We start from the raw sequence: 24,918 nt of genomic DNA, 5'->3' as shown, positions 1-24,918 counted from the left end.
GTAAATATGTCCAAGTACGATGGTAGTCTGTTAGTCAAAATGGCGGCCGCCATGTGTAAACAGAGCTTTTCCCATGAAAATTCTTGTGAATAAATGCTTAAATCCCTGAATTCTTTATAGATATGGACCTAAAACAGTCTCGATTCTTGGTTAAAAGGAAAAAAAAAAAAAAACTGCATTTATTTTACGTAAATATGTTGAAGTACAATGCTAGTCTGTTAGTCAATGTGGCGGCCGCCATATGTAAACAGAGCTTTTCCGGAGAAAATGCTTGTGAATAAATACTTAAATCCCTCAATTCTTTATAGATATGGACGTAAAACAGTCTCGATTCTTGGTTACAAGCAAAAAAACGTGCAGTTAGCATGTATTTTACGTAAATATGTCAAAGTAAAATGCTAGTCTGTTATTTAATGTGGCAGCCGCCATATGTAAACAGAGCTTTTCCGGAGAAAATGCTAATGAATAAATGCTTAAATCCCTCATCTCTTTACAGATACGGACGTAAAACAGTCTTGATTCTTGGTTAAAAGCAGAAGAAGAAAAAAACGTGCAGTTAGCATTTATTTTACGGAAATATGTCGAAGTACGATGCTATTCTGATAGTCAAAGTGGCGGCCACCATATGTAAACAGAGCTTTTCTGGAGAAAATGCTTGTGAATAAATGCTTAAATCCCTCAATTCTTTATAGATATGGACGTAAAACAGTCTCAATTCTCGGTTAAAAGCAAAAAAAAACCGTGCAGTTAGCACGTATATTACGTAAATATGTCAAAGTAAAATGCTAGTCAGTCAATGTGGCGGCCGCCATATGTAAACAGAGCTTTTCCGGTGAAAAATTCTTGTGAATAAATGCTCAAATCCCTGAATTCTTTATAGATATGGACGTAAAATAGTCTCGATTCTTGGTTAAAAGCACAAAAAAAAAACATGCAGTTAAGCATTTATTTTATGGAAATATGTCGAAGTACGATGCTAGTCTGTTAGTCAAAGTGGCGGCCGTCATATGTAAACGGAGCTTTTCCGGTGAAAATGCTTGTGAATAAATGTTTAAATCCCTCAATTCTTTATAGATATGGACGTAAAACAGTCTCGATTCTTGGTTAAAAGCAAAAAAACGTGCAGTTAGCATGTATTTTACGGAAATATGTCGAAGTACAATGCTAGTCAGTTAATGCAGCGGCTGCCATATGTAAACAGACCTTTTCCGGTGAAAAATTCTTGTGAATAAATGCTTGAATCCCTGAATTATTTATAGATATGGATGTAAAACAGTCTCGATTCTTGGTTAAAACCAGAAGAAGAAAAAAAACGTGCAGTTAGCATTTATTTTACTTAAATATGTCGAAGTACGATGCTAGTATGTTAGTCAATGTGGCGGCAGCCTTACAACAAAGAGCTTTTCATGTTGACAATTCTTGTGAATAAATGCTTAAATCCCTGAACAGAGCCGGCCCAGGCCATTTGGGGGCCCTCAGCAAAATAATGCAAAGGGGCCCATATTTTTGGCCCACCATTTCGTCACAGTGTATTGTGAAACCCATACATGCAATCCAACCCATACGTCCTTATTTTGTATATTAATCAGATTTTGTTGCACTGCATACTTCAAACTTCAAAGAAGAACTTCAAAGAAGTTAAGGAATAACTTTTATTTTTTTACGCTTGTAATCAAGTATCAAAACTCACAAAAGTCAAATAAAGCAAACTGTAGTAAACAAAATAGAATATAAATTTAAAAATTGCCAAATTGGGGGCCCCCTAGTGGTCAGGGGCCCTAAGCAGCTGCATAGTCTGCGTATAGGCTGTCCCTGTCCCTGAATTCTTTATAGATATGAACGTAAAACAGTCTTGATTCTTGGTTACAAGCAAAAAAACGCAAGCGTTGTTACGAAGTAGCTCTCCAACCGGACTCTGGTTCTCTTGGTCTAATGTGAAAGTCTCCAATTTACAATGATTTGAAAGTCTGTTTTCACAGATTTGAAATGTGTTTCTAACTTGACAGATGTGACAAGCCCAGAAGATGAGGGAAGAGGAGCACGGGGCACATACAAGATGAAGGAATACTCCGTTCGATTATCAGAACTTAATACAACGGATATTTCACAGCACAGCACTTTGACATTTTCCATAAAGCTATTTTCTGTGGAAAGCATTCCGCTCTGGACTGACGCAAAGAGACGGACCTTTGCCCCCCCCCCCACTGTATATCTACAGTATGTGTTTGTGTGAGTGAGTGTGTAGACCAGCATACTCCACAACTGGTTGCTGCTACAAAACAAAAAAAATCAAACAACTAAACGCATCATTTGACGGAAGCGCCTTCTAACCGCCTTGTTGCTTTGACTTCACTGGATGCGAGACTACTGTGCTGGTGCGCAAAATGCTCGGAGATTTTAGACTGCTTTAAGACGCGGGTGTCTGCGGGGAATCTTCCAAAAGACGGCTGCTTTTTCCTCGGAGGGACATTTTCAGCAAACGAGTGCCTTTAAAGGGAGACTGCGAGCCAACTGAGAGAACGGCTGGAGTGAAAGAAAACCACTGAATGAAAACTCTACTGTAGTTTGATTCCATCGGAAAACCAGTGCCTCGAAAAGTGCTTTATAAATTATTTGTTCCAGGAAAATGAGGATTCAACGCAGTAGTGGTTCAATCACACGTCCTCTCTGAACTTGTATATTGCTAATGTTATCCCTTCATGCCATAGTCCATTCTAGATAATTTATAATGTCATAGACTATTTTTCATTCAGTATTCATTTTATTGCCCATATTTAATGTGCTATTTATATATTCAGTGTTGTGTCCCACCTCTCTTGACAACTGTCCCATTTAGCATGGATTCTCTGTGCTTAATTTTTTTTACATATATAGCTAAAAAAACAACAACCAAAAAAAAATTCTGATATTTACTAACATTCCCTAAGCCGCTCGTACGCAAAACGTGTATTGAGCTTTTAACACATGTAGAAATGTATGTAAGGAAGTAGCATGTTTTGTCCGTCCAACAACATGAGAATACAAAAGAACTACTGCTACAAACACTACTACTACTAAACATTACTACCCTACACGTTCGAACCATATTTAAAATAAAACCATCTCCGCCATCAGTCTTAGAAAACCTGATTTATTAGCTCCTTTTTGTTGTTGTTGTTCTTTCATTAATAACCCGTTTTTATGTGTACATGTAAAACTGTAAAACATATTTATTTTCAAATTATATTGTTTTATATAAAATATTGAAAAGTTTCTTGTGTTTTGTTGTGTTTCTAACCACCATTGTTTCCTCACTATAAGCTGCACTGACTTCATTTCACAAAACTTCAGGAAAAAATACATATGGCGGAAAACCGCTCTGAGACCCCCAATTTAGCAAACTTTCAAAATTCTCCAATATGCATGTGTGATACATCATTGGAAAGCTTAAAATCTCAATTTTCAGGGGGAAGAAAACATTTTAACAGGAGGGCATTTAAAAAAAAAAAAAAAAAAGTTTTTAAACAGCAAAACCCTATCTGGAGGTGAGCGCACACGAGAGCAGAATTGCAGACGCCATGACTTTAACGAGATATTATCGTGTACTTACCTTGTTTCGATCCAAAAACTCCATGTAGCATGTATCACTGAGTGTCAAGACACAGCTGTGAATGGCCACAGGTAGATTTTTGGGGGATTTTATGGGTGAAACATGGTAATATAACAAGGGTCACGATGCCGTAATCGCAGTCATCAAGGAGTGGTCAAAGATTTTCTTTTTAATATATTTACTCGGGTTGTTCCGATCATGTTTTTTTGCTCCCGATCCGATCCCGATCGTTTTAGTTTGAGTATCTGCCGATCCCGATATTTCCCGATCCGATTGCTTTTTTTTTGCTCCCGATTCAATTCCAGTCATTCCCGATAATTTATCCCGATCATATTCATTTTGGCAATGCATTAAGAAAAAAATGAATAAAACTTTGACGAATATATACATTCAACATACAGTACATAAGTACTGTATTTGTTTATTATGACAATAAATCCTCAAGATGGCATTTACATTATTAACATTCTTTCTGTGAGAGGGATCCACGGATAGAAAGACTTGTGACTTTGTATATTGTGACTAAATATTGCCATCTAGTGTATTTGTTGAGCTTTCAGTAAATGATACTGTAGCCATGCCCAAATGCATGATGGGAAGTGGAACCATGAGTGTGCGTAGTGCTACCAATTGATATATCTTCTCTGCGTTGAGAAATAACATAAGGTGTTAAGAAAAAGATTAATTGCTACCTTGCTTTCTCACATTGCTTCCCATGATATTTCTAATCGTAGGGAGAGGGATTGTAAGGCTCTCGCCAATTAAATAAAGGCTCCAAAGGCTGCCAAAATTCACTCTATTCATTTTACGCTGCCTTTTATCTCTCTATATAGGTAAAACAGTGCCATTACAGATTGAGCGCGACAATGCGTGAGTGAGTCGTGCAGTGCATGCATTAATTGCATTAAATATTTTAACGTGATACATTTTTTAAAAAATTAATTACCGCCGATATCGGGATGAATTTGATAACCCTACCTTAAGCCTAAACTAAAGACTCTGGATGAGTGTATTTTAAAAAAATATATATATATATATGTATATATATTAAAAAAAGGCATGGCCGTTATTTTTTTGCCGATTCCGATACTTTGAAAATGACGTGATCGGGACGCCGATCGATCGGGACATCTCTAATATTTACCCTTTTAAACGTTTTTTTTTTTTTTTTTTTTTTTTTTCAATTTTCTTTGTTTGGATCGATTATTTGTCATCTAACATATCGGAGAAAATGAGACAGTAACAAAAAAAATACATTTAAGCAATAATTATGAGGTAGATATCCGTGACTTTTTTTACAGACACCATTTTTTTCATTGTAACGTCATTTGTTTAAAAGTTTAAAATATGCGAGTGAATAATTTCTTAAAGTTGTTTTTTTTCTTTTTAAACGAAATATTAGACATCAATTAATGATTCGAAGCTGAAAATGACAGACATTTTGAATAATAAATATAATTAATGACCTTCGTTTTATGGCTGGTTTGAAACGAAAGCAGTTGCGCGACGTCTGTAAACAGGGGTAAAAGGGACAAATTAAAAATACCGTATTGGCCCGAATATAAGACGGCCCTGATTATAAGACTACCCCGTCTTTTTCAAGATTCAAGTTTGAAAAAAGACTTTTTGAACACCAGATTAATTTTTATACGGAAAATAATTACAGTACATCTGAAACAAATGATTATAACAATATATTTGAGAGAAAAAGCATGTTATTTTGCTTCATTCAAATCTTAATATATGAACATTTAAATATGTAAACTAAAGTGCAATCTGGCTTTTGAAATGTAAATAAACCAATCTATTGTGATAAAACAAGAAAATTGCGATAACTCCATTAACCATCAAAGTGAAGTCTAACAAACTGTAGTCTTGAAACAAATCTGAATCAGGAAAAACATTGCAATAAAATAATGCAAACTGGTCAAACTTCAGAGTAGCTGAGATTTGTCATGATAGAACATCGCTTCAATGATATCTGGCGCCATCTAGCGTCGTGAATGGGTATAATGTCTAGACCGCGAATACAAGATGACCCCCGCTTTTTCAATCTTATTTCAATGCAAAAAACACCGTCTTATATTCAGGTCAATACGGTAGTTCGGGGGCTTAATGCGCCATGAATCTGCTATGGCAGCATATAGACATATTGTTCTGTCGAAAACAACAGTTGTTTTGGCTTAAAATACAGCAGTTTCTTTTAAAGAGGAGTGCAAGAGCAGAAACTGCTTTTTCAGTCATGTCTGTGTTTTCCGCCATATACAAGTCACACTTGACTATAAGCTGCAAGCGGCCACATTTTAAAATAGGATAGTTGTACAGAGATGTTACACAAAGATTTGATTGATCAAAAATCTCTTGATTTGCCAGTTAACATCAAGTTGCATCCTCGTCATTCGTATGCAGTCTGTCATGGGGAGCCAGACATTATTACAAGTTAGACCTGTCATCTCAGACAGTCTGAAGCAAAAAAACTTGAAAAACAAGTCGCTACATTTACAAAAAAATATTTCAACTCTACCTTGCAGAAGATGGAGGGAGTCCTCCTCATAGAGCTCAATGAACTGGGCTGCGCGCTAGCATAGCAGTTTCATCGGAGCACCCTGTGGCCTTCTGTTCTTTTTAAATTTGTCAAACCATGCTAACCAACACTAACATGTCTAGCGTTAAGCTCTTGACGCTAGCATTAATGTCTCTTGGAACAAAAATTGTTGTCCTGGAGCTAAAATAAAGTTTTGATGAAGCCCGACAAAGCAAGCTTTGGCTGCACAAGCAACTAGGGGTGCAACAGTTCAGTTAGCCCACGGTTCGGTTTGAAGCTCGGTTTTGGGATCACGGTTTCGGTTCGGCTTGAGATTTGCTTTTTTTTTTTTTTTTTTTTAAACTGCCTTTGTTTTGCTTTTAAAAAATGAAATAAACACGTAAAATGTGAACATTTTCGACTGTTAAAATGCCTCTTAGCTCTTTGGCTAGTGTAGTGACTGACTACTGAAATACACACACAGTAGTAAAAAAGTTACTTGGCAAAGTAACTGGTGATACCTTTCATGATGAAAAAAAACCCAAACAAACCCAAAAACATAGTAACCTTTGCTATGTTTGGAGGTCATTTAATGTGTATCAACCGTTAAAGTTGGTAAAATTGCCCCGGTTTTTGCATTAGTTTCTTTCTGTCCACTTTCGACATGCGAAAATGTTAAAACTGTTTCATCCTTTTAAAAAAAGACTCAAGTCAAGATTTTGCCAATTTAGGAGCATTTTAGATAAAAAGTTGCTTAGGTTCGCTTGTAAGGTTTACTACAACAGAGCCTTTCTGAGAAGTTTACTGCTCTAAAATGGCGGGTGTTTTCTAACGCTACCGAGTCTGTCATTTCGCATGTAGTTCTATATGCATGAGATATCTAGGCGCAGATTGTATGCTGTCGGCTAAGTCAGGAAATATTGGCGCCACCTAGCCTAGCATCGCTAGATGCTACAGCGTCTCAACAAACACTCTTCCCTCTACGTGTCTCTTTTCTCTTTCTTTTCTCGCGTCATTCAACCAACGTATTAACGAACATTGTCTCGTTGCAGAAACGGTGACCCAATCCGAACGGATGAAAAAAAAAAACGTAATGCAAGAAAAACGTGCAGATTTTGAACGTAGCGTACGGCGTACACATTTAAAAATGAGTGCTCACTTGTACAAATTACGACGAGACCGTACAACTTGACAGGTATGAATTATAGTGGACCGTCACAGTTAGGTTAGCACTCTGTAGCACGGGACGTCCATCTATCAGTGGTCAGGGCGAAACTATGTGCTTTAGCGAAATCATCTTCGATGGCTTTGCGTGCCATTTCATAAATGTCGGGGATTACGTTGTTGGAGAAATATGTCCGCGAGTGAACAATGTAACGAGGGTCAAGCGTTGAAAATAAATTAACGAAGCCCGCCGTGTGTTTTCACTCGTGTCATCTTCGGGGTTGTCCTACCCTGAGAAAGTGATATCTGTGGGTGATGCCGCCTGAGGTGCCGGAGTCATGTTATAAAAGTGTTGCCATTAGCATGGGGAACAAGCGCTGAGCAATGCTTGCAATTTTTTTTTTCTCAATATTTTCTCTCCCTCCGCATTGTAGTCCACGGGGAAACCAAAATGTTGCCACACCGCAGATTTGAAAGAAGCCGGTGCTTCCTCAAAATTCGGTCTCTCCACTCCTCCGTTCGCCATTTTTTTTCTTGTTCCACTTTCACTTCGCTCGTAAGCGAGAGAGGGCGTTACTCGGCTTCTATTACGCAGGTGCTTGACAGCGATCCGACATTTACTTGCGGGGCGGGAATTTCTCCACAGCGGTGCTTCACGTCACACACAGGCACACAGAGCTCGATCAATTCATTCCACAAGCGTTCGGAATACATTAATTGCAAAACAGAAAAGGCGCGGTTCATAAAGGTGTATTGAACCGTACAGGGCGAACCGTGCGGTTCGGCTTTGAACCGCAAACCGTTGCACCGCTACTAGCAACTGAGACCTATGTCAAGGCAAAATTTGGATACCCAGTCTTAAAAAATATGTTTAACTAGGGTAATCATATTTTGATTTAAAAAAAGAGGACACTCGGGCCTGCCTCGAGATACTTGAATTTTACACGTCAGATGGCTTTTTCCGTAGAGACTTTTTATTAACAAAACAGAACCAGCGGGAGACACTGCCATTCAACACGCCGTTGCCTCGCAACTTCAACATAGCCTCTCTCGCTATCTTTTGCCCTGCCCGATTTCTTTTTCTGCGCTATATTTGTAATGCCGGTCATATTGAAAAAGGATAGCGGCTCCTTGGGGATGCCAGTAACACAATACAATAGCATAAACGTCTCTAGAACTAGTCCTTCTCCCCCTACTAGTAGTAGCTACATCAACACAGGCCGGAGAAATTCTCTTCAAATTTGTCCCATGAAAAATCATGAGAACCGGACATTTTCATGAATTTATAAAACCCGGCAGGATGCTACAGACAGGACGCGAAAAGTGAACATGTCCGGGAAAAAGAGGACGTTTGGTCACCCTAGTTTAACCATCCGTGGTTAGCCTTAATGGGTCTTTTTATAGTGACCCAAAGGGTCTTATCTGGACAACAAGTCAACACGTAGCTCGAAATAAATAGTTTTCTCGCAAGCTGAGTTACTAGCTAACGGTGTGTTGGAGAATATACTCTAAGCGTGCGGGGCTACATAGGAACTCAAGACCGTTGTAATCGGTAGAGACATTGAACGCACCCAAGAGACACTACTTTCATAGCTCACTAGGCCGCTAAGCGAAATCCATGGAATGATTTTTATTTTTGACGAAAAAGCATTAAGCTTGTTTGCCCCCCCCAAAAAATCCACTTAAAAAAAGCCTTTTCATTATTTACGCCACCAGGTTCAAATGAACTGAAAAAAGTAGTAATTTACAGTCAAAAAATTATGGTATTTCCAAAGCCTCGTGACAAGATACAAAAAAAGTGTTAGGATTCCATCTCAGCTTATTAGCTGCCATTGACACGATTGAGGTCCAATCAATTTGAACTGGGAATGGCTGGCAAGGAATGATTGGAATTGAAGGTGAGGAGGTACATTTTTTAAGATAAGCTTTTACACAGAGAACTTAAAAACTACTTGACAACTTTCTGTAATTGAATGGCATGATTTTTTTAAATCATTTTTTTAAACTGTGGTTGCTTGTCATCCAGAAATTGTAGTCATCAGGATTAAAAGAAAAAATCTGAAGGCCATCTGCATACCATCCAATTTTGACACCGCTAAGTGAAAGCATACAGTAAATCACATGGGGCTCCAAGATTGACCCCTGAGGAACACCGTAGAACAGTGGAAAAGACTGACTTCAGAACGCCGACAACCACAGAGAAAGATCTACTTGATAGAAAACAAAGTCTCCAGAAGAAATTCCCATTTCCCCCGGAAAGACAGTTGTAGGAGCCGCCTCGTGATTAAACGGCAATTGCCAAGTGTGACGCCTAAAGGGGAATAATCGATTGGTCACGCCAGAAGCAGCGAGAGCAGCTGTCGCTCATGAAGCGCCAATAAAATTTCCTCCCTCGTGCCAAACGTCTTACGCAAGGACATCAGATGAGCGGGTCATGTGAAAAGTGTGAGTCATTAACGCAATTTAGCGTTGTTAATTTTAACAACAACCTGCCAGTTTTTTTACGGGTAACGTCACGGCTCAATTTTCTGTGTCTGAATATACAGTAGACTGAAATTCTCTAGAAAAAGACCGTTTTTGTGGCTTTGGTTCTTAATGTGCAAATTTAAAAGCAGGTGAGCATGCCATACTGTAATGTGGAGCTAGCAAATCATTAGCTTGAAGGAATTTAACGTGGTTACTTTAGTGTGCACCATGCATATAATGGAATAATGAACCACACTTTTATGGGACCTTAGTCATTAGGAACTAACTAACTAGAATTGAAAGTATTCACACTGTGTCATAGCTAGCCTTCTCTTTTTTGAAGGAGTAGTTATAGTTAGCAGATTAGCAACTTGCTCACTAACACTTTAGCAGTAGCTGATCTGCAGGCCCCATGGCACCAATATAAGCCCCTTGAAAGTGCTTTAAGTGGACCTTTGGGGATCTTTGGCCATGTTTGTTTTGAAACAGCTTCCCTCTAAGTGCTGTTGCCCCGCTGTTTCCTGACCGGATTAGCTCTCCTCGCTTTACATGCATACCTACATATCTAAAGCACACCATATAATCCAAGTAAATTCAGGGGGCCCTCGTCGTATCGCAGGGTACAACTCCCGAAAGAATGCTGTGAACCACAGGTGTCAAACTCAAAGCCCAGGGCCCAGATATGGACCGCCACATCATTGTGTGTGGCCCACGAGAGTAATCCTCAATGGAAAATGAAGGACTCCATAAAAGTTTTTTTTTTTTTTCATTTCAGTTTAAAACAGTACTTCTCAAATAGTGGAGCGCGCCCCCCCAGGGGGGCACATAGCGATGCCAGGGGTGGCGCATGTGAGCTCTGGGAACATGTCTAAAAACTCTCTAAAAATGATTATAGCAGACAGCCGGAAGCCAGATAATTTAAGACGCCACTTAAAGACATTAGACCCCAATCTTATTGATAAGCAGCTTGATTGTTTTTCAGTAAAAACGTGGCGAATATTGCCAACAATTGTCCCGCTTTGTCAGTGAACCAGTGAGCACTGTTAGCATGCTCAGTGCTAAATAACCCCACACCATTGCAAATGAAGTGATACTGTGAGCAGCGAAAATAAAAACTGTCATTCTGTCCAAAGACACTCTTCCTTTTGTCCAAAGACACTTTTTTTCCCCTTCTTCTTCTATTCAGTTTTGTTTTTTTCGGTCAATTTTTTTGGCATATTGTCTTCATGAGTTAATGCTTCTAATCGATTTTTTTTTTTTTTTTATTTACTGATTTTATTACATTTTATTTTTCAGTATCAAATGGTGAAAAATGTACCTTGAGTGTATTTTTACGATTTGGATGTGACTTTTTTTTTTAATGCAGGCAAATTGATGCGCGTTAAGTCTTTTCTGTTACAAACAAAGCAATGTTAATAAAGTTATACTTTATTCTAAGTTCATTTATATTACTGTTTTTTCTTTAGTAGAAAAAAGGACACAATGTTAGGCAGATGCGTACTTATAATAATAAATTTATAGACAAATGATACTATTTACAGTGGCGGCAGAGTTTGGGGGGGCAAAATATTTACGTCTTCCTTGGGGGGGGGGTACAAGAAAATAATTAAGGAGCACTGGTTTAAAATAAGAATTTAGTTTTTCCATCCATCCATCATCTACCGCTTAGTCCAGGGTCGGATAGCAGGGGCAGCTGCTTTAGCAGGAAAGCCCAGACTTCCCTCTCCCCAGCCACTTCAACCAGCTCTTCCGGCAGGATCCCAAGGCGTTCCCAAGCCAGCCGAGAGACATAGTCTCTCCAAAGTGTCCTGGGTCGTCCCCGGGGCCTCCCGCTCGTCGTGGGACATGCCCGGAACACTTCTCCAGGCAGACGTCCAGGAGGCATCCGAACCAGATGCTCGAGCCACCTCAACTGGCTGCTCTCAACACATAGGCGTAGCGGCTTGACACAGAGTCCCTCCTGGATGACCAAGCTTCTCACCTCTAAGGGAGGGCCCGGACACTGCAAAGGAAACTCATTTCGGTCTCTTGTTCTTTCGGTCACAACCCACAGCTCGTGACCATAGGTGAGGGTACTAGAAATGTAGATCAACTGGTAAATCGAAAGCTTCGCCTTTCGTTATTTCACCACTGCGGACCAGTGCAAAGTTCGCATCACTGCAGACGCTGCACCGGTCCACCGGTCGATCAGTAATCGGCAGTGTTGTTAATCTTAATTTTAAAAAGTAATTAATTACAGTTACAAATGACTTCTCCCAAAAAAGTAATTGGTTTAGTAACGCTGTTACCTGAATGTAAGAGTAATTCGTTACTTGGCAAAGTAACTGGTGATAATTTTCATGTTTTTTTTTTTTCTCAAAAAAAAAAAAAAAAAAAAAAAAAAAAAAAAAACAGGTCACACTATGTGAAGTTTAAAGGGTTTTTTGGGACAATTGGCCCTAGCCCAATTCTTTACCCTAAACTTAACGAGACACAGGGGTATTGCGGATATTGCGATAACTAGATAGTAACCTTTGCTATGTGTGGAAGTCATTTAATGTTGTGAATCAACCGTTAAAGTTGTTAAAATTGCTCCCGTTATTGCATTAGTTCCCTTCTGTCTACTTTTGACATGTGTAAGTTTTAAAACTATTTCGTCATTTAAAGATAAATTTTAAGTCAAGATTTTGCCGATTTAGGAGCATTTTAGATAAAAAGTTACTTTGGTTCGCTAGGAAGGTTCTCTACAACAGAGCATTCCTGTGAAGTCTACTGCTTTAAGATGGAGGCTGTTTACTAACGCATCTAGTTCTTTATTATACATGTTGCTACAGTATGATATCTACCGAAGCATCATGTGGGCGTAGTTTGTAGGCTATCGGCTACAGTCAGGTATTATTGGAGCCACCTAGCATCGTAGCATCGTGTTTGCAACGGCGTCACACTCCCTTGCCTCCTCCCCACTCCTACTCGGCTCTCTCGTCTCCGTGAGTCCGTCTTTCTCAGACTTTTCTCGCGTCAATCAACCAACATGGTAACGCACACCTTTTCCCACCTCAGTAACATTAACGGTGCTGCCAAGATGAGAAAATTAATTAATTAGATTACTCACTACTGAAGAAAATAACGCCGTTATATTCTAACGCCGTTATTAACAACACTGGTAAACAGTCGGTCAATCTGTTTTATATTAAGTTCTTTTTTGTTTTTAAATTAAAAAGTTCAAATCCAAAAATAAGAAATGAAAAATAATGAGATTAGCAGTTTGGGTTGGGGGGGGGGGGGGGGGGGTTCGCATTAAAAATTCAAACCGAAAAAATACACTTGAAAGACTATTTACAATTTTCCCCCTTTTTATAAATTTAAAAAGGCAAATTAATTTACGGTAAAAAGAGAAAAATAGAAGAAAACATTTACTATTAGAGGATTTGGTTAATTTTAAGACCAACAATGTCATTAGTCTAAAAATCAACAACATAGATGTTGATAAATTTGCTAATTGATTAATTAGTCGATTCATTACAACAGCCCTAGCTGGCAGACATAACGTTACCTTCATGTGGTGTCGTAAATATGGTAAATACCACTTGTCGAGAGGAAAATTGCATGTGAACACGTCGTATTTTCTACTAGAGAACCCAGATTTTATTATGATACCCAAGTTTCCCAGATGGATGGACCTTTTACTTTACAAAATGGCGGTGCGCGAACAAGTTTTTTTAAGAAGATTTATCATCAATTTTCACATTTTTTGACGCCAGCACAATAACTTAGTGTACACATTTATAATTCTTATCTATTAATCAAGTGTTTGCTAAAATGTTCAGTTACAAACAAAAACTTACCGTTTGGATGTTAAGGCATTTTCTTCTTGTTGCAACAATTTTGCTAACAACAAACCAAAATAAAGTCAGTGTTTGCTATGTTTTTTGCTACAACAGCTAGGCATGTGCCGGTATGAGATTTTGACGGTATGATAACCTTAATCAGAAATACTGCAGTTTCGCGGTATCACGGTATTGCAATTATAGCTCTAAAATGTGTTATTTTGAGATGTATGGGTTAAAGAAAAAAAAAACATTTTTCCATTAAACAGGATTTGTTTTTATTTTTCACAACATATTTGCAAATTGGCAGATGTTTACAATGGCAGAAGACTTTACAAAAGAAGGCTAAAGGAGAGGAAACTAGTTAGCCATGTTGACATGCTAACTGGCCACGATGTCTGCCGCGTTAACAAGCTTACGTTATAGTATTTCTTTCACCATCGCTAGACACACTAAACCAGCATGAATGAACTCTCGTAGCTGGTGGGAAACGTTCATGACAGCGTTTTCTTACCTTAAATGTGTGTAAAGTGACAGATGATGGTCACGTAAATGGGAAATCATGTTAGAGGTATTGCCTGCACGTCGGCTGACCTTCCTCCTCTTAACCGTGGCCGTACGTTTTCTTTTCGGTAGCCGAAGTATTCCCATACTCGCGACTTTTGTGTATTTTTGCGGGGGGTGCTCGTAGTGTCACTGACAGAAACAGGACAGAGCAACAACTGGAAGTGGATGGGTGAACACTACTGCTCCAAGCCACGGATTTCTCGCTACATTTTTGGGACTTCAAAACCAGCTAATACCGTAACTACGGTATGATGAAAATTTTTTGTGTTTTTGAACGGTAAACCTTGAAAGCGGTAACCGGTACATGCCTAAGAACAACAAAAGGACATCAACAGGACACACTCGAAAATGCCGATTGGCAAGTGGTAAGGATTATCTTTCCCGGAGCATGTCAAGGCAGCATTAGTGCCCTCTGAAGGAAACCTTAAAAAGCATACGACAGGAGAAAAAAAAAGTCTTAAATAGCATTATTATGTGAATTAGAATCGTATTTTGAGACGATTCGACTATATACAACAATTTAGCAAAGCGCAGATGACGAGAAATTAGTCTTTCAATCTGCCGATTAGCCACGCCTACCATAAAAGGGCTCTAACGTCCCCAACAGGTGGATGACGTCAGCGGGAGACTGGGCTCATCGGTTTTACTATTCAGCCCATTGAGGGGGAACTATTCAGAACAAGGAAAACACGACGAACAGAGACGCAAAATGTCATTGTTTCTGTCTCTTCAATATTTTTACAGGACATTCTTTTCATCCAAGTATTTTCCCCAATTGCCAAATAAATGGCATGGTCATGACAAATAACAGTCTTGTGCTAAATGGAATATGAAATAATAAAAATGCACTTTTTCAGGACGACATGGCAAAATTACTCCATAATGGTCAAAACTGTCGACTTCACCTTTACTGTCGCACCTCCCGAACGATATTTTATGACACCTAAATTGGACATATGTCATTTCCCTTCCCTGGCTTCGGAGAATGTAAACAAACCAAGAAGCTAGCCGACATGCTAACCCGAACCGAGTGATGTTTCAAAGTCTTCGAAGCGGAAAATCACACATAAATGGTGTTATACTTGTATAGCGCTTTTCTACCTCTCAAGGTACTCAAAGCGCTTTACACTACATTGCCATCTACCTACTGGTGACACAGCACCAGGAGCAATGCGGGGTTCAGTATCTTCCTCAAGGATACTTAGGCATCAGGGTGGAGAATCGAACCCACAAGCTCTGGGTTGGGGGACAACTACTCCACCACTGAGCCACGCCATCCCCATAACTAGCACGGATTATTCGACATGACGACTGGGTTGTCGATTGTCTTCGCGGAGAGCAATTTACAGTTCGTTCCCCGGAGGAGGGCGGCTGCAGTTGTTGTGCAGCTAACGTGCAGCTAATGTGCATGAGGAGAGCTTTTCATATGCCTATCAATGATCCAACGTAAGTAGTCCTTTATTTAAAGTAAGTTTGTAGTGTTTACTTTGTAATCGCTGTATTTGTATTTGACAGAATACAAACCAAGATGTTTACTCACTTCTTCATAAGTCCAATGGTCTCACAGTAGTAGGGCTTGTTTTGGCCAATATCCATGGTGAATGGTAACCTTTTGAAACTCCAAAAAGGCGCACACACCTCTCCCTCATAAAGCAACATTTTTCTGCAGCCGTTTGGCTGGCGTGATGCGAAAAATAAACGTATTAATCCGCAAAATCAGCTGAATCCTTAGTCCTCATACACAACAGTACGGCTGTTTAGTGAAGAGGACGCCTTCACCCGTACACGTCACAGCGCCCTCCTCCTCAATGCAAGACCGAAGCCGGAAGTCACTCATTTTCATGGCGCGGGATAGAAAAAAACTAAATAAATATATAGCGATCGCTTCCACACACATCCAAGCGGTCCATATCATTCAGGAGCATAAAATACCGCATGTATTATGAACAGTGCTGGGAGTAACGCCATTAGAAATAACGCTGTTACGTAACGGCGTTATTTTTTCAGTAACGGGGTAATCTAACTAATTACTTTTTCCGCCGTTACAACGCCGTTACTGTTACTGACGGTCAAAAGCGGTGCGTTACTTGCTCTGAATAAATTGAAGAAACTAACAGCCATGTCGAGTCGACTCTCTGCTCTGTTGATTTGTCATCCAAGACTTGGGGTGCGTTCAGGTTCGAGAATAGCGCACGTACTTCTGACTCCAAGCTGTTTGTCCCTGCTCATTCAATTAGACAATGCTTTCCAAAGTTTGTTAACGTTTCTATGTTTGCTACACCTGATGCTAGCCTCGTTCCCATCTCCCACTGCCAGCCAGCTATAATTCTGCTTCCATCTTGAGGACGGGAGACGCTTTGAAGGCGACGTGAATTGTCGGGAAACGAGCCTACCTGAATGCGGCCCCTCGAGAGATGCGATGGAAGTGATTGTGATTGCCTGAGGGTTAGAGTCATGTGTCGTGATAAGCCAATCAGAGCCGGTGATTTCACAAGCAAACCGAAACAGCGCGTGCGGCAAACACACACACGCAAAACAGATGCACAGGGTCGGGATGGCAGAGCATTCAGAAGAAAAATTGTCCTTTAAGAGGTGGAGATATAGACACGATTTCAAGTTTGTCGAAATTAAAGGAAAGAACCTGCATGTAATGTGTAATTTATGTCCCGGGGCAAAGCTTTTGTCGACATCTGTGGTAAGCAATTCAAATCTGCTGAAGCACCTAACAAGTTAACTACCTGTCTGTTCTTCTCTATTCCACTGACTCGAATACTGCTCAGAAAATTTCAAATTCTTTGACATACAACGAGTTCTTTTTAAAGTAACGGAAATAGTTACTTTCCCTGGTAACAAGTAACTTTTACTATAGAGTAATTGAGTTACTAACTCAGTTACTTTTTGGAAGAAGTAGTGAGTAATGTAACCCAACACTGTGCCCAACACTGATTATGAAATAAACATGCTTTTTCGTGTCACATGCACTTTAACTACAATGTGGCCCGAGTTTGACAACCTTGCCGTAAACATCATACGAAGCTGTGCTTGTTTCGTTTTAGTATGCTAAGCTTTGTATGCTAAGAAGGTTTATTGCTTCAACGTGTTTCAACGGCATAAAAAAAAAAAAAACTGCTACAAACGAATTCATTGTCTTATTTGACATCACTCTGCCATAATTCAAACCACTATTTTGCTCTTTTTATAAGCGGAACGAATGATGAATGAGTGAATGAATTATCCTTTTTGACCTTTTAGCTCGTGACTCTAGAAAGCGTGGAGACTGACTGAGATTAATCGTCGAGACCCGAGGCGGTAGACGTGCTTCTCAGCAGGTAAATGAGAGCACCGGACGGATATAAAAGCACTCTAATCACGACTTGGCACCAAGCACGGCCCACAGGCGTGTCTACGGCGTGGTCAGGTATAATATGTGCTCGCTCACACGTACCATGCCTTTAATCTATATTTACCCATGTTTGTGACCGAGAGTGACACGGGAAAATGCCCTCGGTGAGTCATGAGGCGGAGGAGGGCGGCGGGGAATAAGAAGACGGAAATCAGTTTACCAAAGGATCAGTGGGCAGGCTGCAAAAGAGACTAATTGAGCTTAAGGAGAAAGGGATGAAGAGTGGAAAAATTTGTGAATGGGGAAGGAATTATGTATTTCATTTTAGTGTTTGATAATCGTGAAGAAGTGGCAGATTTACTCAGTCTGTGATTATGTAATGTTGAAGTACAGATATATTTTAAACCCCTTTAGAGAGAGTAGTCATCTATTCAAGTTATAACCTCAAGTCATTCAATTCGAGACAATGTCACAGAGCTTGTGTTGTGCTTGTTAGTAAAAGAAGGAAATTGATGCACAAAACACTTGATGACGGCAATAGACGTCCAATCCATTTCAACTAGGAAGCGATCGATCGCTTCCAGCCCCTCCCAGTTATAATGGATTGGACGTCTGTTGCTGGGAATGTCAGCCAAAGAGTTCAACTATGAGGTCACAGGAGTTTTATTCGACAAAACACCAAAAATAACGAATTAAAATTCATAGAGCAGAAATACATAAGGTTCACACTTACTGTATTCGAATATATGTCTTGATTCTTCTTCATTTTTTTCAATTAAAATTTGTTTGAATTTATTTTTGGAATTATTGTAATATATAATTATTTCTATTTTTCATTACTCATGGATACATTTTCCATTTTTTAATTCTGTTTTTCAACATTTAAAAAAAAAAAAAATCAGCAAAATGAATCCTTCAATAAATTTATAGTATTTATTCACATTGATTTAAAAAATTAGGGGTGTCAAACGATTAAAAATTTTAATCGAGTTAATTACAGCTTAAAAATTAATTAATCTTGATTAATCGCAATTAATCGCAATTCAAACTATCTATAAAATATGTCATATTTTTCTGTTAATTATTGTTGGAATGGAAAGATGAGACACAAGATGGATATATACATTCAACATACGGTACATAAGTACTGTATTTGTTTATTATAACAATAAATCAACAAGATGGCATTAACATTATTAACATTCTGTTAAAGCGATCCATGGATAGAAAGACTTGTAGTTCTTAAAAGATAAATGTTAGTACAAGTTATAGAAATTTTATATTAAAACCCCTTTTAATGTTTTCGTTTTAATAAAATTTTCAAATTTTCAATCAAAAAATCACTAGTAGCCCGCCATTGTTGATGCCAATAATTACTTACACAATGCTCATGGGTGCTGAAAACTATAAAATCAGTCGCACCCAAGCGCCAGCAAAGGGCGACAAAACTCCGAAAAACACAACAAGTACACATTTCACTGTGCTGTCATTTTAATGTTTGAGCGGCGCATGTGCGTTAATTGCGTCAAATATTTTAACGTGGTTAATTTTAAAAAATTAATTACCGCCCGTTAACGCGATAATTTTGACAGCCCTATTAAAAATATATTTTATTGCCCATCGCAACATACAGTGGTATAAAAAAGCTAACTTCTGTTACTGTCGATTGAAGAACATTTTTGTATCCTTTCTCAGCTTTATACAAATTAACACTCCTTGATCGCAGGTCTTCAGACAGCTCTTTTGAACAAGCCATAATACACATCAGACAATGCTTTTCATAAAGACATTTCTTACCAGGTGTGTGTTTTATAGTGGGCAGGGCAGTTTTAAACCACTCATCAGTGATTGGGCACACACCTGACCTAAAACATTTGGTAAAAAATGGTTTAAATTACTCTTTAAGTCTCCTTAGGCCACAGGTGTCAAACAGATTCCAGAAAGGGCAAAGTGGGTGCAGGTTTGCTTTCCAACCAATGAAGAGGCCACCTTTTCACCAATTAGATCTTTTACATGTGTAATCAGTTAAACTTTGTTAGGTGTTGCTTGTTTCAGTAGGAAGTTCATTGGTTAAACTCTGTGCGAGTTATCGGTTGGAACAAAATCCAGCACCCACTTGGCCCTTTCTGGAATCGGTTTGACACCTGTGCCTTAGGCAGAGGGTTCATTTACTTATTTTTCCTCCTTCTGTCATTGTTTGCATTCTACCCTCATTCAAATATGAAAACCTGTCACGAGCGCTCAACGTGCTGCACTCAACGTGCGGTCATGTGCTAGCATATTGCCTGATATTGCATCAGGCTTCCATCAAAGTCTGTTCTGTCATGTGCCACCATATTGCATCACACTCATGCATCACGAAGGTTTCCATCATAAGGACTGTGCGCTCCTTAATGTCACAAAAACAACTGAGAACAGTATAAAAGGTACAAACAAATAGCATTCAGTGTCAGGTCGTCAGTGTTCCAGCATACGCTAGCATATCAACTGTCCATTACCGCTTGACCTGATTGTTTCCTTCCCCTGTCCACATCAATAAAGTCTTGTGTCTGCGATACGCAACTGGTTCCTCTGTCCCCTTCGGGACAAAAACCTATCAATGTTTGGGTGTTTTTAGTTAAAGCGGACACTGTATTTTCATCTGTGTGATTTTGAAAAAGTTCAGATCCCATTTGATGGTGATTTAATGCAGAATTGTGAGAAATTCCAAAAGGTTCAGATACTCTTTCATACAACTGTACATGCAATCAACAATTATACTACAATTGAATGGCAAATGAAGGTCGCAAAATATTTTTCTCTGTGCTACCATTGGGCCCCCAGGCTGCAAGTTTAAGACCCCTGTCCGATAATGAATAAAAACATTTAGGTAGAATTGTCCGATAATGACTTTTTAACCAATATCCTGACATTGTCCAACTCCAAAAATCCGATACAGATATATGCAGTCGTGGAGTTAACATGCTATGGCTATGCATTGTGATGCCCCACTGGATGCTACAATAATGATAAATGTAACAACTTCAAGGAGCTCCAAATAAACATTTTGTGAAAAATAAGAGAACTTCAACTGAAGTTATGGAAAAAGTGCTAATATTGCATCACTATACTTATTCATGCATTGTTTGTTCATTTAATTTTTGCATCATGAATGCAAAATTCATGCAAAAAAAAATCTACTTTTGAAGACAACTAATCGTCAATAAGCATAACTACTGTGCTAAGCTGTGACCAGCCCTTTTACAAAGGCAGAAGGCGTTTACATTCACTTTGAAGGCAATATGCATATTGTTCCAAAACCGTTAATGGAAAAACAGATGTAGAAATTATCCAATATGATTTTAAAATGCTTTAATCGGCTAACATTTTTGGCTCTTCGATAATATCGGACAACTCTATTTTTAGACAAAAAAATTCTGCATGAAAGGGTTAAGTAAAACCATAGACTTTATAATGATATTGACAGGACACACTCCCCAGACACTGCGCCACGCCTTCAAGTAGGGGGCCGTCTCACACTCCGCTTCAGTCGGTCGAAGTCGGTCGCAGTCATTCTCAAACACATGCAGCGATCCAACGCCAGATTTAGGTTGAAAACGTACGATAGCTGTGCCGCATATAAACAGGAAGGATTGTCTCAGGAGTGATTTGTTCGAGGATTAAAGATAATTATTATATTTTTCGTACCATGCATGCATTTTGAAACGTTGTGAAAAAAATCAATGGGAGAAATTCACCGCTACGACATTGGCGTCATAATTCGCAATATTTACGTAAAATAAATGGTAACTGCTCTTTTTTTTTTTTTTTTTGCTTTTAACCAAGAATCGAGACTGTTTTAAGTCCATATCGATAAAGAATTCAGGGATTTACGCATTTATCGCATTTTTCACCTCGCAAACAATGCAGGCCCCCTATTTATCGGCCCTGCGCCCTGTCAATTACATTAAGAAGTCTATGGCTTTATTCAAGATGATATTTTTGGCTATCTGATAATGTCAGACAACTCTACTTTTAGGACAAAAAAATTGTGCATGAAGGGGTTAAGTAAAACTAAAAAATTGCAGGCTGGAAAATATACTTTAGTACACAAGTAAGATTCCTGTTCTAATGGAACAGCTTGTCCATTGAAATATTTAACATGCATCTTAGGTTGAACCTGATATTACACATTTGGACACTTCTTACTTGAGATGTTCTAGTTCATCTATTGGGTAACCAATCTAACTATCAAATATGTGTGAAATAGTAAAAAGTAATTTGTTGAAATGCGGTGTTTCATTTCAATGTATTCTTTTTTGTACATATACTTGTTATTGCATGTAATGCTCTTATGCTCTTTGAATTTCCGTGTTTAGAATCCCCTTTAAGAACTTTTTTTTTTAGTTCTAGATTTAGAGTTAAGCACGTGTAAAAAGAAATTCCCTACCTTTTTCCTTTTCCAGGTCACAGCTGAGTGGGTGAGAGGTAGAGTAAATGACAGATCCCTCTTTGAGTTCCAGTGAATTTCCACAGTTTGGAAAATCCAACCAAGAATTACCGCCTCAATAATTCATATTTTTTTCCTGGAATATAAAATAGACAAAAAAATAAGTGGATTATCTATTAATATTCATCCATTTTTGTTAGTTTTAAACACGTTGTCCCATCATGGTGAGTTATGTAAACATTCACAAATGGGCAAGAGTTGACATTTTTAATCCCTATGAATGCTTTAGTTGAGAAACACTGACTCAAATTCTACTGAGCTATTATTTGTGATGTGATGACACCGCACAGCTGACTTTGTGCTTGCCGGCGTCCAAAAGCCAGTATAAATGAACCATTCACCAAAAATGAAATGTCTGAATGCTCTTTCAAGTCTTTGGAAATTAGACCGTTAATCAAATCCCAAATGGTAGCTGTCGTCTCAGTTTATTTGCCACAAGCTCGGCCTTGTTAAAAAAAAAAATCACAAGAGCTGAGGGAAACAGATTTGGCAGTAATTTCAAATTCCTGATCCACCACAAATGACTTTGTACTCAAATGAGGTTAATGAATGTTTGAAGTTTTAACATCGTGATCACTGCTCGTTCCCTCGTTAAGCACTGGGGGGTTTTCTTTTTCATTATGATCACTGCTCGTTCCTTCGTTAAACAATGTTGTTGTTTTTTTAACTGTCCACGCAATTCATTGTTATATTCGGTCCTCTGGTTGCACATTTGGGATCAAATCTTCACGTTGGCCTGTTTCGGGGTTTCCTATGCAAGTTGCTCTGCCATACAGTATTAGGCTATTAATAACAGATTGCTTGACATACATAACGGTGCTTTTTAAATGCACCACCTGGTTCTATACGACGGACCCCTCTTCAGTGTAAACACACTAAATTTCACCTTTCTACCCCCGTTACATTTGGTCTGCATGACAACCACTTCCCAGGCTGCTTTACTGACGAATTACAATGATGCATTGCGTAATATGTATCTTATCTTCCGATTTTATAGGTGACTCTCGACAGAGGTGATGCTGACCAGATTTGTTTTGATAAATTTGATGGTGTGTTCTGAGTTGTAATGGCCACATACGAAGGATTCTGCACTTATTAAGTCAAAGTTGATTTTGTCTTCCAGCCTATCTCACGATTAGATTCCCCAGAAGTCACAGGAATCTATTTTGTTTCCTTCCCGAATGAACACAATTAACTTTGACCAAGATTTTGTTGGAAATAACACACAATGCCTCATTGACCTTTTTACTTACTTTCTCTAGTGACTGCAAAAATATCAGCAGACTTTCAAGTTCCTGGAATGAAAAACAGTAGAACTGTATTACATTTCATTTCTTACACATCAGCATATTTATTACTAAAGAAAATACTATTTTTGTGTGTATATAAGCAAAACCTGTCAAGCGGGCCATGCTTCATTGACTCTTTTTGTTTTATACTTTCCCTTGTGACTGCCAAAATGTCATCGGCTTTTCCGATTTCTGGACTGCAAAACCGTAATATAAAAATGATATATTTTAAACATTACAAATCTGCATCTTTATTACAGGAATAAAATCAAATTCATGAGCGTTTTCTACCTAGACATTAGCTAAAATGTTGCTATCGTCCATTTAAACTAGCGAACCACAAAGTATATAACTTGTTTTTAATATAGTATGAAATATAGAACGTAAATTGTATTAAACAGTGTGTAAAAAAGAAAACATGTTTGTGTCTGTGTAGTTAAGGGGCAAGGAAGAAAACTGTGTGTGTTTAAGCTAATGGCAACATCAAATATCCAATGACAATAAAGTTAACATGTAGCATGCTGCTATCGTCCAATTAAACTAGCTAACCGCAAAGTATTTAACTTGTTTTGACTGCAGTATTTAATAGAGCACGAAGAAAAGAAAAATTGTGTCTTTTTAAGCTAATGGGAACATCAAATATCCAATGACAGCAAAGTTAACATGTAGCATGCTGCTATCGTCCATTTAAACAAGCTAACCGCAAAGTATTTAACTTGTTTTGACTGTAGTATTTAATAAAGCACAAAGAAAAGAAAAAATGTGTGTTTTTAAGCTAATGGCAACATCAAACATCCAATGACAGCAAAGTTAACATGTAGCATGCTGCTATCGTCCATATAAACTAGCTAACCGCAAAGAATTTAATTTGTTTTGACCGTAGTATGAAATATAGCTCGTTAATTGTATTGAACAGTGTGTAAAAAGGCAACCAGAGAGCAAGGAAGAAAGGACAAATTGTGTAGTTTCAAGCACATCGCAACAGCAAATATCAAATACAAAGTTACAGCAAAGCTAAAACGTTGCATGTTGCTTTCGCCCACTTAAGCCAGCTAACCACGAAGTATGATTGAAATATAGCATGTGGTAGGGTGACCAAACGTCCTCTTTTGCCCGGACAAGTCCTCTTATTACGTGCCCTCCGGAGCGTCCGGGTATGATAAATTCATGAAAATGTCCGGTTTTTATGATTTTTCACGGACCAATTTGAAGAGAATCCCTCCGGCCGCTAGGGGACAGCGCCTGCCTGCGTTAACGTGGCGGAGTAGATCTTCTACTTCTTTTTTGTTGGCAGTTTACCCTTTGTTTCATGGGGAATTACCACCATCTACTGACTGTTTGGCGCGAGATCAGACAAAGGAGTTCAATGAGGAGTTCTAAAAGACGTGGCTCCATACACCTTTCTGTAAGTTTATCTCCTGTTAATGTCGATCATGTGTCTTCTGTTGTATATAGGGTTATATGTGTACACAGAGATGCAGTATATTGTATGAGTCTTGTAATTGTTCTGCGTTAGTTTATTTGGTTGAATGCATTCTAAATAGCTGTGTTTCTTATGAGTTTTTTTTTTACGATAAATACGTATATAATGGCAACTGTTGAAATCTGTTGGAGATTTGTACTCGTGTAATCTCTAAAATCCCGTTTGGTGTCGCATCTTTGCACTGCTAATGATTGTAAA

The 24,918-nt window shown here is 38.6% G+C and overlaps 1 protein-coding gene and 1 long non-coding RNA gene across 4 annotated transcripts in view; one reads left to right on the top strand and one right to left on the bottom strand.

Annotated features, from left to right (window-relative positions):
- vegfab (vascular endothelial growth factor Ab) overlaps positions 1 to 3,252 on the top strand; it is a 31,092-nt gene extending 27,840 nt beyond the window's left edge. Inside the window, exon 7 of the mRNA XM_057822440.1 lies at positions 2,007 to 3,252. Within this exon, the coding sequence (XP_057678423.1) occupies positions 2,007 to 2,028 (22 nt within the window). The 3' untranslated portion in view covers positions 2,029 to 3,252. The remainder of the gene's footprint in view (positions 1 to 2,006) is intronic.
- LOC130907409 (uncharacterized) overlaps positions 1 to 24,918 on the bottom strand; it is a 197,351-nt gene that overhangs the window by 153,315 nt on the left and 19,118 nt on the right. For all 3 annotated transcript variants that reach the window (XR_009061461.1, XR_009061460.1, XR_009061462.1), the window contains exons 2-3: positions 23,202 to 23,243; positions 21,889 to 22,024 (exon numbers count right to left, since the gene is read on the bottom strand). This is a non-coding gene — a long non-coding RNA (uncharacterized LOC130907409). The remainder of the gene's footprint in view (positions 1 to 21,888; positions 22,025 to 23,201; positions 23,244 to 24,918) is intronic.

Source organism: Corythoichthys intestinalis, chromosome 19, assembly GCF_030265065.1.
Source record: "Corythoichthys intestinalis isolate RoL2023-P3 chromosome 19, ASM3026506v1, whole genome shotgun sequence".
NCBI lineage: Eukaryota > Metazoa > Chordata > Actinopteri > Syngnathiformes > Syngnathidae > Corythoichthys > Corythoichthys intestinalis.
The sequence above is the reverse complement of the archived record's forward strand: the minus strand, read 5'-3'. Positions and strand labels throughout refer to the sequence as shown.